At 32.9% G+C, this 15,511-nt stretch overlaps 2 protein-coding genes across 4 annotated transcripts; both read left to right on the plus strand.

Annotated features, from left to right (window-relative positions):
- Window positions 1-2,572: 2,572 nt before the first annotated feature.
- LOC145822305 (phospholipid-transporting ATPase 1-like) lies at window positions 2,573-5,628 on the plus strand. 2 transcript variants are annotated; one of them, XM_082918972.1, is made up of 5 exons: window positions 2,573-3,436; window positions 3,629-4,087; window positions 4,178-4,452; window positions 4,855-4,988; window positions 5,229-5,628. In XM_082918972.1, exons 1-2 carry the CDS (start codon window positions 3,213-3,215, stop codon window positions 3,933-3,935), a joined length of 531 nt encoding a protein of 176 aa, XP_082775098.1. In that variant the 5' UTR covers window positions 2,573-3,212; the 3' UTR covers window positions 3,936-4,087; window positions 4,178-4,452; window positions 4,855-4,988; window positions 5,229-5,628. The 2 variants fall into 2 exon arrangements, with proteins under 2 accessions (XP_082775098.1, XP_082775097.1); XM_082918971.1 differs by lacking the exon at window positions 4,855-4,988 and having other exon boundaries at window positions 2,592-3,436.
- LOC114259259 (putative WRKY transcription factor 70) lies at window positions 5,566-13,361 on the plus strand. Of its 2 annotated transcripts, XM_082918970.1 has the most exons (4): window positions 5,566-5,702; window positions 10,973-11,347; window positions 12,008-12,112; window positions 12,666-13,361. In XM_082918970.1, exons 2-4 carry the CDS (start codon window positions 11,001-11,003, stop codon window positions 13,189-13,191), a joined length of 978 nt encoding a protein of 325 aa, XP_082775096.1. In that variant the 5' UTR covers window positions 5,566-5,702; window positions 10,973-11,000; the 3' UTR covers window positions 13,192-13,361. The 2 variants fall into 2 exon arrangements, with proteins under 2 accessions (XP_082775096.1, XP_028055071.2); XM_028199270.2 differs by lacking the exon at window positions 5,566-5,702 and having other exon boundaries at window positions 10,615-11,347.
- The last annotated feature ends 2,150 nt before the right edge of the window (window positions 13,362-15,511 follow it).

The raw sequence follows: 15,511 nt of genomic DNA on the forward strand, positions 1-15,511 counted from the left end.
GGCTCCTTCTTCTCCTTCAGTTGCTCTTTTCCTTCTGTTGTTGGTATATGTTCGTCGCAAGGCTCCCCTACCATCAGTTGTCTCTACTCCTGTTGCTACTCCTTCTACTTCTGACGACTTTGATCCTGCTGCACACCACTATCCTCCTCATGAGCGTCGTCCTCCAAACAGGTTGGGTTGGTCTAAAACATGTTTTTCTGCTTTCTATCGTACTTTTTTTCTGCTATTCACTATTTTTCAAAATCTCAGTCTTGCAACAAGGCCTGTCAGGATCCTCATTGGGTTTAAACTATGGAGGATGAGTTGTCTACTTTACAGAAAACTAGTACTTGGGAGTTGGTTCCTTTGCCTGTTGGTAAGAATCTGGTTGGTTGCAAATGGGTTTACAAAGTCAAGACTCATTTTGATGGTTCTCTTGAGCGCTACAAAGCTCGTCTGATTGCCAAAGGTTTCTCACAGGAGTATGGTATTGATTATAAGGAGACATTCGCTCATGTTGCCAAGATGACTACTGTCCGTACTTTGATCTCTGTTGTTGCTGTTCGTTCTTAGCCTCTTTATCAGATGGATGTTAAGAATGCTTTTCTTAATGGCCATCTCACTGAGGAGGTTTACATGCATCTTCCCCCTGGCCTTCATCATTCCTCTGAGCAGGTTTGTCGTCTATGACGTGCTCTGTATGGTCTAAAGTAGTCTCCTCGTGCTTGGTATGATCGCTTTCATACTGCTATTACCAAGCTTGGGTTTCATTCTTCTGCTTTCGACTCTGCTTTGTTTCTGAGACATTCCTCGGCTGGTTTTGTTACTCTCCTACTCTATGTGGATAATATGATCATCACTGGCTCTGACTCATCTGCTATCTCTGAGGTCAAGCAACATCTCTTTCACACCTTCGAAATGAAGGATCTGGGTCTATTGAGGTATTTTCTTGGTATTGAGGTTATCTCTTCTCCAAAGGGCTACTTTCTGTCTTAGGCCAAGTATGCTAATAAGGTTATTCATCGTGCTGGCCTTACTGATACTAAGGTTTCTGATACACCTATTGAGCTTAATGTGAAGCTTAACTCTACTGATGGTGTTCCTCTGCATGATCCCACGATCTATCGTGAGCTTGTGGGTTATTTAGTTTATTTGACTGTCACTTGCCCTGATCTTGCTTATGTTGTTCATGTGGTTAGTCAGTTCATTTTTTCTCCTCGCTCTACCCATTGGGCTACTTTGGCTCGTATTCTTCGGTATCTCGGGCTACCATCTTTCAAGGTTTACTATTGTCCTCTACTTCCTCTTTAGACTTGGTGGCCTATGCCGATGCTGCTTGAGTTGGTGATGTTAATGATCGCAAGTCCACCTCTGGTTTCTATATGTTTCTTAGCGATTCCTTGATCTCTTGGAAAAGCAAGAAACAAACTATTGTTACTCGCTCTACTGCCGAAGCTGAGTACCGTGCTATGGCTCATGCTACTGCTGAGCTTGTTTGGCTTCGTTGCTTTCTCTCTAATTTGGGTGTCCCTCAGTATTCTCTGACCTCTCTCTATTGTGACAATCGCAGTGCTATTCAGATTGCTCACAATATTGTCTTTCATGAACAGACGAAACATATTGAGATTGATTGTTACTTTGTCTAACAGCATCTGCAGTCTGGCTCTCTTTTGCTTCTTTTCGTCTCCTCGGCTTTGCAACTTGTGGACTTCTTCACCAAGACTCACACTACCGCTCGGTTTCAGTTTCTTCTTAGCAAACTCTCAGTATTTTCTGCTAAAACACCTTGAGTTTGAGCGGAGGTGTACGAATATATTGTGTAACTTATGACTATTATGTAAATATGGAATTCGGTTGCTATGTAATTATATGTAAATATGGAATTAGGTTTGTATTTCCTATTCTAGATTAGGGTTAGGATTCCTATAAATATTGGTTGTAATCTTTGTATTACGACTATTATGTAAATATGGAATTCGGTTGCTATGTAATTTAGGAATGCTATGTAAATATGGAATTAGGTTTGTATTTCCTATTCTAGATTAGGGTTAGCATTCCTATAAATATTTGTTGTAATCTTTGTATTATTTACAATTTGAATATACAAGTTTATTCAGAATCTTACACAGAAGCCCCTGTAGGTAGGAGGAGGTGGAAGCTTAAATCTGAAATTGTTGTAGATCCTGAACTCGAGGCATTGTTGCATATAGAAATAGTTGGAGATGAAAGGAGTGATGCACATGAGTTTTTTCTTACATTGGCCACATGTAACACTGTGATTCCTATACTTATTCAAAGTCCATCTTCAAATTGCATAGATAGTGAATTACGTGAAGATGTTGAAAGCTATTGATTATCAGGGTGAATCTCCAGATGAGCAAGCACTAGTTGCTGCCACATCTGCTTACGGATATACTCTTGTTGAGCGGACATCTGGGCATATTGTGATTGACGTCAATGGTCAGAAACTAATGTATAAAGCTCTCTCAATGCAATTTCTTAATTAGATTTTCACCTATGAAAACATTTTTATTAGATATCAGCACTGTAATGTTTTTCATGCTAAGGAATTTACCCTTTTTTGTTCAATAAGTAATTCTTCCACTCTCACTCATAATTGATGGGAATAGTCTGGTGTACATCTTGAAGAAAGATCTGGAGTCTGAGGCATGAATCTTTTCCCTTTCTTACTAAAACCTTTTGGTTTGACATGTTTTCGGGCATTCTGTTGCATTTGTTTATATCTGTCATAGCTCGAGTTCAATTCTAGCATATTAGGTGAAAATCAAACTTTTGAATTTACCTCAATTTACGATGATAACTTACTTATCTTCACTGTTAAAGTTGTCTTACTTGGTAATATTGTTAATTTGCAACAGCTGTTCGACCTTGCAACTTCTTGTAGGGTGGTGCTCTACTGTCGTGTTGCACCCTAGCAAAAGGCTGGAATCGTTGACCTAATTAAGAGTTGTACTGCTGATATGACACTAGCTATAGGTGATGGGGAGTTGACTATCCTAGTAGCTGCTTTGTCATCTGGGAGGGAGGGGGGGAGGTCATTACAAGTTTGGTCAGGTCTAGCAAGCTTTGCATTAGTTGTGTAGTTCACATGTTGAGCTAAGGTTTATGTTTAACTTTTTATTGCCAAAAGAATGTTGGTGTGCATGCCTGCATGCGAGGCATGATTGGATTGCATGTTGTTATTTTTTCTTGCTCTTACTTGAAACTTTTTTATGGGGGCGAACGACGTTTCAATGATCCAAATGGCGGATGTTGGTGTTGGAATATGTGGTCAGGAAGGCCGTCAACCAGTCATGGCATCAGATTTTGCTATGGGGCAATTTCGGTTTCTGAAAAGATTACTTTTGGTGCATGGACATTGGAATTATCAGCATGCTGGTTATCTGGTTCTTTACAACTTCTACCGGAATGCTGTTTTTGTATTGATGCTCTTTTGGTATGCATTGTTTTGCTTATGATTTTGACATACCCACTCTTTGATTTTGACAAAACTGACATGGCTTAATTTATGAGGCCAAATTGAATATTTTGGATTTCATGGTATTCCTTCATGTCTTTATTTAATTATCCACGAGGCCACACAATCTCTTCTTTATGTGGAATAATTTGTTTGCTATGTTATTTCCAGGTATATATTGTGCACAGCTTTCTCAACTACTTCTGCATTAACAGATTGGAGTAGTGTATTCTATTCTGTTATCTATACTTCAGTACCTACCATTTCTGTCGGTATTCTGGACAAGGACTTGAGTGATAAGACACTACTTCAGCATCCAAAACTCTATGGTGCAGGCTATAGACAGGAGAGTTACAATATGTACCTTTTCTGGATCACAATGTTTGACACACTATGGCAGAGCCTTGTTCTCTTCTATATACTTTTATTCACCTATAGGGAGAGCACTATTGACATATGGGGCATGGGAAGTTTGTGAACGATTGCAGTTGTTATCCTAGTTAATATGCACTTGGCAATGGACATTAAGCGGTGGTTGCTACGTACTCATTCTTCAGTTTGGGGATCAATAATCATTACTTATGCCTGTGTGGTGGTATTGGATTCTATACCCATCTTCCCCAATTACGGGTTAGTGTTCTGATTCAAATAGGACCACTGCATACTTCTATTTTGTCCATTTCACAATGTGGAGCTAATATGTTTTTTTGTCTTCATCAGGACAATATACCATCTGGCAAAGTCACCTGCATATTGGCTCTCCGTGTTGCTTATAATAGTCTTAGCATTACTCCCTCGCTTTATTTGGAAAGTTATACATCAAAATTTTTGGCCTTCAGATATCCAGATAGCTAGAGAAGCTAAGATACTGAGAAAAGAGCCTAATTATTTTGGGTCTAAGCCAGATCCAGGTTCCAGTTAATACGTATATTATTAACTGATCCAATTTGCTATGACCTGGCCAGAGTTTGTCCAGCCAAATGTGAAATTTAATGGTAAGTTCAGTTTCATTTATACATCTATTCCTTTTCTGTTTCATTCAGGGTACCTTCCTTGCTCTCTGTCTCTGTGGTTGGAGAAAAATAATTCTCACCTATGGGCATGAGCTTTCTCGAACAGTAACAAGCCATATGTTAAACCCCATGGTCAACCCATTTTCGCACTTTCATCATCATCTTTCTCTTTAATTGAATTCTGCACTTGTGTGTACATATCATGTTAAATATGTAAATGTCTAATTAGTATATCTTGTTAAAAGAAATATGTACTTGTGTATACATATATATATATATATATATATATATTAGCATTTGGGCCCATGCAATGCATAGCAATTCATTTTGGTCCTCTTTTTTTTGTAAAATTCATAATATGAATTTCTATTTCTGTTTAAATAGAGATATGGTTGAGGGTAGGCAGTTGAAACTGTCCTGGATTTTCTCTGAACTTCGGTGGCGACTTGATATTTACATGTTTATCCCTTTTATGATGAAAAGCACAGACATATGGCATGGTTTTTCTGGCCAAAGAGGTAGCGTGACGGACCTTAAAATGTGTTCACATTATATTATATAATAATATAAATAGTATAGATGTATGTATTGTAAGTTCAAGGAAACTTATACCATGAGAAATAACACAGATTTCATGATAAAATGGGCAGTTCAGAGATCAGTCCTTGTGTAATAGATATGCCTCCTGCTTCCTCCGTAGTGTGGAAGCAATCACATTTAGCTGGACCCATTTTAATGATTTTTATTTTGCCCTGCAGTTCATATGAAAGTGACACAAGCTGACATCATTCCAATTGGATTTAGCATTTAAAATGACACAAAGGGAAGAGGGGAAGTGCAGATCCGAGGAAGAGAGGGGGAATGCAGAGCCGGAGGGAGGGTGAGGATTTGGTTGATATACTAATGATAAGATGGTCTGGTCGGGAAGGAAAAATGGGGGGAGGAGTGGGATAGAGTTCTTTTAGGGCTTTGTTGATATTTGTGGGGTTTACTATTGGAACTAGCATATAAGCAGAATCTGTAGTCGGAATTTCATCAAGGTAAATGTCAGGAGTATCAGTAGAGAAAAACAAAAGTATTATAATAGTTTCATGTAAGTATGAGGTGTTTGATTCTCAAAACACTTAAAAGAAATGAAAGGTGATGTGTTGAATACAATCCAAAGATATACTCGGTCCTCTATTTCTTGCAGCTGCTCCCAGTACCACCACAAGCTGACTGTCTTAAGCACGGTGAGTTACCATTCTGTTAAAGTCTTGCGCATATTATAACAGGAAAGCAAGTCTCATCTGCTCTCCCTTGAAGGGCTTCAGAAGCTATATGGCCCTGGAGGGAGAGGGGATGTGAAATGCGTTTGTTATTCTTTTCTTGATTCGCTCTCGAATGCCTCTTTACCTCCTTAACCTAGACATGGTAGAAAGTAGGATTGTGTGACATGTAGATTTTAGATAAAGGTTGGATAACAGAACAAGTTCCAAATAGTCTCAAATCAGGTTTCTTTGTAGTAGTCTATCTTTTGTTCTGAAACGAAAATGATGACACTGGTGATTATTAATGTAGAAGCCCATTCTCTTGCAATTTTCCAACTTCCACTCATGCCAATCAATTTCTGACTATAGTATTGTGAATTAAATCTACTCATGGCAAGTTCTTATTAGACTAGTTAAGACTCAGTTCCAGCACTGTAATATTTACGTTTTTGCATTATTATATCATATTACAATGTTATAGACTCAGAACTTATACAGAGAACATATACCCAAATGGAAAGAGTACCATTTGGTGAGATAAAAAAATCCGGATCAACAGATTAATTACATTGATTGTTCCAACATGGTAATAAGTAATGTGTAGGTGAACATTTACATTCGTGTGCACATTGTTAGTAGTTTATTTACTACTAAACATACTTGATCAAGCGGGTAAATTATTTTTTCCCAGCTACGGATCTCATAGAGTGCATTAGATACCTATTATGTGCCAAAGGAGTGCATTAGATACCTGTATTAAAATAATTCTACAATAGTGTGAACACTGTAGTTGAAATAAAAATTAAAAAAAAAAAGGGTGATGTGAACACTGGATGGTACCTTTTCCACGACGTGGGGTTGTTCTTGGGGTCTACATCACATGGTGTGAACACTGGATGGTACCCTTAGCATTGCATTTGCTTTGCCAAGAAGGATCGATGTGTGTGGGTGGGGTGGGGTGGGGTGTGGTGGTGGGGTCCAAAGCCTTGCATCATTCTCTCTCTCAAAAATTATTGGGGGGGGGGGGGGGGGGGGGGGAAGAGATATACCCTGGCATGCAATGCAAGTTGTTATCTGAACTCGTTTTGGTCAAAAAGAGAGTAGTATATAGCTGAGCTCATCACTCATCTGTTGTGTGTGGAAATTCCTTTAAAGTGTGATTACTAATAATCTTATTAACTTATATTTTAATGGGGGTAAAGACCTACATAAAGTGGGTGTTTAAGAAGTTACTATTTTAATAGATTATTTTAGTTTTTGATTATTTTAGAATATTAAAATTTTTGTGTTTGGGAAGATAGTTGATTTTTTTAAAATTAGATGTAATGTTTGTGAGATAAAAAGTGAAATGATTATGGATTTGATGTGATATTTTGTCTTATTAGCTATTTTAGCTTATGTTGTCTTTTAGTACTATTTTAACCAAAAAAGTTGCTTCCCAAACACTCCCAAAGCTTTGTTAATATGTTAGTGAAATTGTTAGTAACGGTGTGGGTGTTTGAAAAGTTGTTATTTTAGTAGATTAAAAATTTTGTATTTAAAAAGATAGATTTTTTTGTAATTAGATGTGATATTTATAAGAGAAAAAGTGAAATGATTATAGATTTAATATGATATTTTATTTTGTTGATTATTTTAATTTATCTTATTATTTTATAAATTTTAACCCAACAAATTAAAAAAAAAAAATTTTACCAAACATCCAGTATTCATTCTCAATATTTCTACAAATAAGAAAGGTTTAGATAGGGCTATAAATGAGCCTTTGGACGTGTAACGATGTGTACTAACAATTTTGGATGTGTAGATCTAGATGCAGGGGATTCCATTGCATTGGGAATGATGAGCTTTACTTGTACATCTCTAGTTTTAAATGGGCATTCGATTGTATTAACTAACAAAGTATTGTCAGTATTCTAATAATCAATGTTAATAATAATGACATTATATTAACATTATAGTTTTGGCTCATTATAAAAAAAATTACAAGCGGATGATAAGGAAACGTGTCCACCAACTTGCATAATATTTTAATAGTAGTTAGTAAAAATCTTCAACCAAAAAAAAAAAAAAGTTTGCCAGGTGGCACGAAGAGATGACGGAAGAACATGACGAGAGCGTGCTGACATCACCAACGTCGTATGGGCCTTGTCCCTCACTTGCTGATACAAGTCGTGTAAACCACATTCTCTCTGTCGTCACGACAGGTAATTCTAAATTCGGACTACGAAATGATTGTTTGGAATGATATAAATAAATACGTTTTTTGATTTTTTATGAAATATAAGTTGGATATGGGTTGAATTTGAAGTGATGTGATAAAGAGGTGATGTGACTTAAGTAAGATGATGTGACTTAAATAGGATAGTGATTTTTTAATTTTTTGACTTTTTTAAATTGTGACAAATAAGGCCTAAATTAACTCTAATGAGTTAGAAAATCAAAAAAAAAAAAAAAAAAAAAAAAAAAAAAAACCCAAACATCCTATCCTGTGGGACTCACACCCACATTAGAGTTATTAGAACTCTTGATTTAGAGGTCTGAAATATTTTTGAACCATAATGTGGTCTCGAGTCGTACCAAATTAAATATTCCATCCTTATTAAAATAATAGTCTTTTTTGGAGAATTAATTTTTTCTATAATACAATTATTATACTTTAAAAATATTATTTTTTTAAATCATCCTTTCATAGTATATTTTTTTAAGTATATTTATATTGTTAATGAATTTAAAAGAAAGACAAAATAAGAAATTTATATTATTTAAATCTATAATTTTTAAAAATTGACTAATATTTTGGGATAATAAAAAATAAAATAAAAAACTAATATTTTGGAATAATAAAAAATAAAATAAAAAACTAATATTTTGAAATAATAAAAAATAAAATAAGAAACTAATATTTTGAGACGGAAGGAATACATGAACCTAACCTTATAATGTCCCCATCCTTTATTTTTTCCTAGTATGATTGGGGCAACCTTAGGCAATGAGTTTGGCCTCTCTCAGACATGAGTAAAAATTCAATATTACAGTGATATCACTAATGTGGTACCATCAATAAATTATATAATGTGAAAGTTACATTCTAATTTTTGAGTATCACCTATACATGAAAGGTAAATAGAACAAGAAATAATTGTATAGTTTTATTTATTTATTTATTTATTTATTTGGGTTAAAAAATTAAAGCTTATGAAGTAATATGTTTTCCACATGGTTTAATATTGATATATGAATTATAATAATATTGTGTACTAAAATAGCTTGAGCATGAAATATGTCAAGAATATTAAAACCAGATTTGGTTGTAATTGCAAGCCAGCCAACATTTCATTATTTCAAGAAATAAGTAATCCTAGTGCCCTAGGTTGGGGTATATTGGGTCTAGTGAGAAGAAGTTTCTTGCTTAACCACGAGAGAATTGGTTTTTGGTGTGGCAATTCATGTTCTTTCGATTTTAAAATGTTGTGCTAGTTGATGTTTTGTGGAGTGTGAAGCTAGAGGCGGAGAGAGGGAAGGTGGGGCTGGCTTTGCTGGCATGACCACAATTGATGGCTCATAACAAAATAATTTAATGTGAAAAATCTATATATATCGATTGATTAATATTAGGGTCGTTATGGTTGAATTGTCGAAATTAAATAATTGGATGTAATTTGAATCTTAAAATGACTCACTGTGTAATTAGTTAGATTGATTTAAAATAATAGAGTTCATTCGAATTGTGTCATCTAAAATTTACTTTTTATTTTTTATTTTAAACTATGAGTAATGATTAAGACCCTCACTCTCATAAGATTCTCACAAGACCCCTACAAATCTAAACCACTCATGATGTGGACCTCACACATACATGACTAGGCTCCACACATACATGGAGGGCCATGGTCACTTTGGGAGTGTGGGTGTCATACCCAAAGGGGTCCCAAACATTTTCCTTAAAATATTTGGAAATTGGAGTAAACTAAACATTTTCAAACATTATCACATATTATATTAGCTATTTATTTTATTACAAACCAAAATAAATTATAGTTGTTTATCTTATTAAATGAAGAATCATAAGATTATAAATATTAGATTAATTTACTTTAAATACCAGAGATAAGTTTCTCCCTTTGAGTATAATTGGTGAAAGTGAAAATTATTTTCCATTAATAGTAATGATACCTGAAAAAAATAATAATAATATTACACAGACTTATTTCTTATGTCATTTTTTCACTTTTAATAATGAGACTCTTTTATACTTGTGTTTAAGAGTAAAAAATTAAAATAAAAAATGAGATTTAACAAAAAAAATTCAAAAAGAATTTATGTAATTATGTGAGTGAATTAAGTCATGAACATAAATAATTGTTATATATGGATAGAATATATACGTCTTATAGCACATTTTAAATTGATTTTGATAATAAAATTTACTATATTTATATTGAGTATTTAAAAAATAATAAAATATATATATATATATATTTATAATTAATAAAAATTAATGTTACATAATATTTCATTGACATATAAAAATTTCTTCACGAACATGGAAGGTTGTTGGCATTTACAATTTTAAGTCGGAAGGCGTGCCAAAAATAATAATAATAATGGAGTGTTTATTTAATATTATCATAGTATAAATATGTGGTGCTTTATAAAATTTTAATTGATTGAGAAGGTACGATTTATATTAGAAATAGAAGAATAACATAAAAATTAAGTAATTAATAATTGGTTTAAAATATGATCCCGTAATGTTTCGAAATTATTAAATAATTTTTTTTAATAATAATTAGGCAAGATCGTGGCGCGTGGGGCTGAGGAATTTTCCAAGCAACCCCCTCCCTCTCTCTCTCTCTCTCTTTAAACTTCCAAGCATTTGGCTAGTTGTTATGCGTTTTTTCTTTGGAAAATATTATAGATGTTGAATAATTTATCAATTTTTTTGTTAAATCTGTTTAGTTGAAAGATTTTAAAAAAAAAATTATATAAAATTAGTGAAATATAAATAAATTTTATGAACATTTTATTTTATTTTTTTTCTTATACTTTTTAAATTATTTCTTAAATCTTTAAACTAAATACAATATTTAAATATAGTATTCACACAAATTCAATATGTATGGACCCACAATTATTATACAAAAGATTTGATAAAAAAATTAGATAAATTATTTGAAATCCGTAACTCTTTATCTTCTCTCACCTGTTTATCATTACATATTAAAAAGCCTACCCATTTCTTTACACAGATAGAGATCAAGAGAGTGAGGGCGAGCTATGAAGCACACATTGCAGCAGTCCTCTCCCACATGGCCTGAAAAGTTATCTTGTGATCGGAAAAAGGCCATTCAAGAGTTAATTCAAGGCCGTGAATTAGCAAATCAGCTCAGACTGATCCTCCGCAACCCCTTCTCTCACCACGATGAATCGGCCGCTGCCGGAGATCTCCTCGTCAAAATCTTAGGATCCTTCACGGACACTATTTCCATATTGAATCGTACCCATGAGGTTTCTGCTCAAATTCAGGCGAATTCGCCTCCTTCGGATGCTCGCAAGTTCGAAGATTCCGACGACAGCAGCAAGACTTCGGGGTTGAAAGACCGCCGAGGCTGTTACAAGAGAAGGTGTGTGTCGTATGCTAATATAATTATAATTTTTTATAAATTAAACTTATATATAGAATTTATATGATAATGATATTTTTGTAATTGCGAGGTACTATGATGAGTATTTTGAGGGAGTTTCTATTTTCATTCATAACATTATCTCAATTTGTACAATTTTTTTTTTTTTTAACAAAATAACATAATTTGAAAATTAAACTCCAAACAAGGCCATGATTTCGAAATAACTTTGGTTCAAAAGTTAATTTTCAAAAATTAACCTTCAAAATGAAAAATAGTTGAAAATGAAAACTCCCATGGCTTCGTGTTATCTTTTCATTTCAAGAAGGTAGCTCAAAATTACAATCTCATCCTTCTGTATGAGTTTTATATATAAAAAAAAAAAAATTATATTTGTGAATTATTTTTTTCTATTATTTCACTAATTTGACAAATAGATAGAACTGTATTTTTGGGGGTTATTTTAGTCTTTTTAGGAGTGATAGGGAAAGTTTTTGTTTACCAATTGGATCCAAGTAAGTCATGAACAAGGAGAAAAACTTTGTTCGTGAGAGAAAGACTGTTGTGTCCCCATTTTAGACCTTGAATTACAAACATTTTAATGATGAGTGGTGTGGTGGTTAGTTAACAATTGTAATACTAATAAAATCCCACATGCAGAAAGACATCGCAGACATGGACAAAAACTACCCCTGCTTTAATTGACGATGGCCATGCATGGAGAAAGTATGGACAAAAAGTTATCCTCAATGCCAAGCACCCACGGTAATTTCAATAATTCTACCCTTGCACATTATTTTTCATTACCAAAAAAATAAATTTTGTTGATAATATTTAGTCTTTCATCAGTATTAACAATTTCAATGGATAAAATATTTACTCTTTCATCTTCATTTTTTTTTTTTTCCTGTTTTTATTTTATGTTTTCATATAGAAAACAACAAAAATAGTTTCCAAAATTCAAAAGTTACCTTTTTTTGTTTCTTAGGAAAATTTTACGAAACATATGGTCTTAAAAAAGAAAATATTTGTGAAAAAAGTCCACAAAAAATACTTTATTTTATCTTTAGTGATTTTTTTTTTTTTATAAAAAAATTCTTTACAAATATTTTAATTTTTAGATGCATTAAAAATTTATAAAATTGACTAAAAGGTTCATCAATGACAAAAAATATGAAAAATAAAAATTCAAAAACAGTTTTTAAAAACTAAACTAAACAAAACAAGATTATATTGCTATATTAATTACATGCATTTGGGAAGGAAGGCTTAGGCTATAATAAATGAAGCTAATTTATTTGATTTGATGTGGGTGCAGGAACTACTTCAGGTGCACACACAAGTTTGATCAGGGATGCCAAGCCACCAAACAGGTCCAAAAAACCGAAGACGATCCGGAGATGTATCGGACCACATACCACGGCCACCATACTTGCAGAAATCTTCTCAAATCTCCTCCTCACTTCATCTTCGATTCTACTCCTAATAATGACTCTTCTTCACTTTTCCTCAGCTTTGGTTCAAACAACAAATCGCATGAACCATTTTCCCCAAACAATAATTTTCCCATGATGAAGCAGGAGTGCAAGTGCAAGGAAGATGATCACAAGCCAACTACTTTATTTGGCCAGTACAACCAATCATCGTCGTCCGATTATCTTCTGTCACCTGATCTCACAACATTCGAGTCATCCGGGCCCATGACGGTGTCTGATCATGATCATGGGGATGTCATCTCATGTACGGCTAGCCCTAATAGTCATGGCGGCTTGGACACGGATGATTTCATTGTAGGAGCTGTTGATTTTGATGATGCATGTCTTCGCATTTTGAATTTTGATTAGTGCCACTACTATAGTATTAATTAGCAGTTTTTTTTTTTTTTTTTTTTTTTTTCTTTCTGGTTGTGTGCTAGGTTTTATGTAAAAAATTAAAAAAAGAAGTTAGTATGTATTTTAGTTTCTTAATTAAGACTTTCAAGGGAGCAAATGTGACTGTTGTTCTTCTTCTTTTACTATTTTTCTCCCTCTCCAAAGTTTTACATTTTAGACATTTAAAACTGTAAAAATAAAAAAATTAATTAAGGCTTCATTAAATAGGACGTTACTATTTTGTAATAAATAGTAATTATGTTAGTACTCTCAACTAATTAATTTAATGTCAAGCTAAAATTAATATAATAATATTGATAAAGATCTAATTCACAAATTTGCAAGTAAAACTTGAGGGGCATGTGATAAGAGTAAAGCTAAAGGGTTGTCATGGCAAATTTATTTGAAAAAAAGATGGAAAATTGTTTTTAAACACATTTTTAATGATGAAGAAAACTCGAATAAAAATCATGTGGTTCCAAAAAAATATACCCTGGACGCTGGGGCTCAATAATTCAAGCCATTGAATCTGTTACACTTCTATTAGATTCAAAAGATACTTGTAATTATACCCCTAGATTAGATAAGATATTATGGATGGATGTATGACCAACCTGGTCGGACCACTCCATTTTACAAATGTTCATAGCTACAACTTGATAGACAAAAAGCTGGTTTGTCCTTCATATCTCCCCATAGTGGAAGTAAAAGAGCTTCATTTCCAAAAATATTGAGAATCCTAAAAAGTATATCTTAATTTTATCCATAATATATGATAGCTTGTGTGTTAATTTTTTATTTGTCGCAAACTCAGTTATGTAAGACAAAACTCCTTACCATGTTAGTGTGAGTGAATTTGGATATTTAAATTCTAAGTTTCTAGCAATCCTCATTTGCAGAGTATTTGAACGAATCTTATGGTTGTATTTGAATTTTGAATTTGTGAAGAAAAAAAATAATAAAAGAGATTTGCAACAGACAATGATATTTTATTTTATTTACAAATCCCTTCTCTTTTCCTTTCCCTCAATAATTTTTTACAGAAATTCAAAATTTCAACACAATTCACAGAATATTAAATGGTGTACTATCTTTCATGTCAAATTTAAAATTTGAGAGCAACTCTTTTAAATTTGTTTTCATTGGTTGTTATCTTCCATACCCAATTATAACAACCACAAACTTGGACAAATTTTTTATGATAGGACTAACAAATAATATTTATATTTGATTTTTTATTAAAAAAATAAAAAAAAAATCAAATTTTGGTACATTATCATTTTGCCCCCATAGATACATGCTCTTGGCAGTACATATTTAGGGGAGTACAGGCCAGGCTGGATCTTGGGTTCATTTCATATTGTTGATGAATTAGATGATTATTATCTAAGCCTTTCGTTTGATATGTCAAATTTTTTAATTTTTTTATTATTTTAGTCACAAAAAAATGAAGTAGACTAAAAAATCAATAAGATAAAACGTCACATTCAAACCATAATCATTTCATTTTTTTCTCTCCCAAAAATCAAAAAACCTATCTCAAACAAAACTTTTTAGTTTCAAGCTAAAATAACCAAAAAAATCAAAAAACCAACCCATATCCCAAACAAACCCTAACAAATAATTTTAAAGTTAGTTGTGGTTCTCTTTATTGTGGTGAAATATATGCCAAACAAGACCAAGGTTTTTCCAAGGTCGTACATATAATTGTCGACGGCTCAGCTCAGTTAAGGTTACACATTACCTTGCCAGTGGACCGATCACTTGATTCAATTTCAATTATTATAAATCAACAATTATAATGAGAATCAAATACAACATAAATCACAATTATATATAAATTTTTAAAAGTAAAAAAAATAGGCCTGAAACAAATATAAGAGGAATAAGATTTACATAGAAGTAATTGAATTCTTAATCCTAGTAAGGTGCAAAATATTTATTGTAATATTAACAAGTAAGCTAAGTTATAACTTTTCACTAATAAATATATATTTTCAAATTCTTGATCTTGGTTAGGGCTCTTTAATTAATATTGTTTGCAAAATTAAGACAAGGGTACACAATATTGAATTTCTAGCTATGTCATCAAAGCTTATAATAATTGCAACTTTTCATAATTACTTTGGGCTAAGAACCTACTGATGACCACAATACTAAATTTACTTTTCATTTTAAATCTAAAATATCTTAACCACTGATTGACCACTTTAAACTTCTTGTAGAAAAAACGTGTTTGGGTCAACAAAAGTTAAAAGACAAGATTTCAATTTATCATAAAATAGACATTTTG

The sequence above is a fragment of the Camellia sinensis genome, chromosome 3, assembly GCF_055761805.1.
Source record: "Camellia sinensis isolate YWXY chromosome 3, ASM5576180v1, whole genome shotgun sequence".
Classification (NCBI taxonomy): Eukaryota; Viridiplantae; Streptophyta; class Magnoliopsida; order Ericales; family Theaceae; genus Camellia; species Camellia sinensis.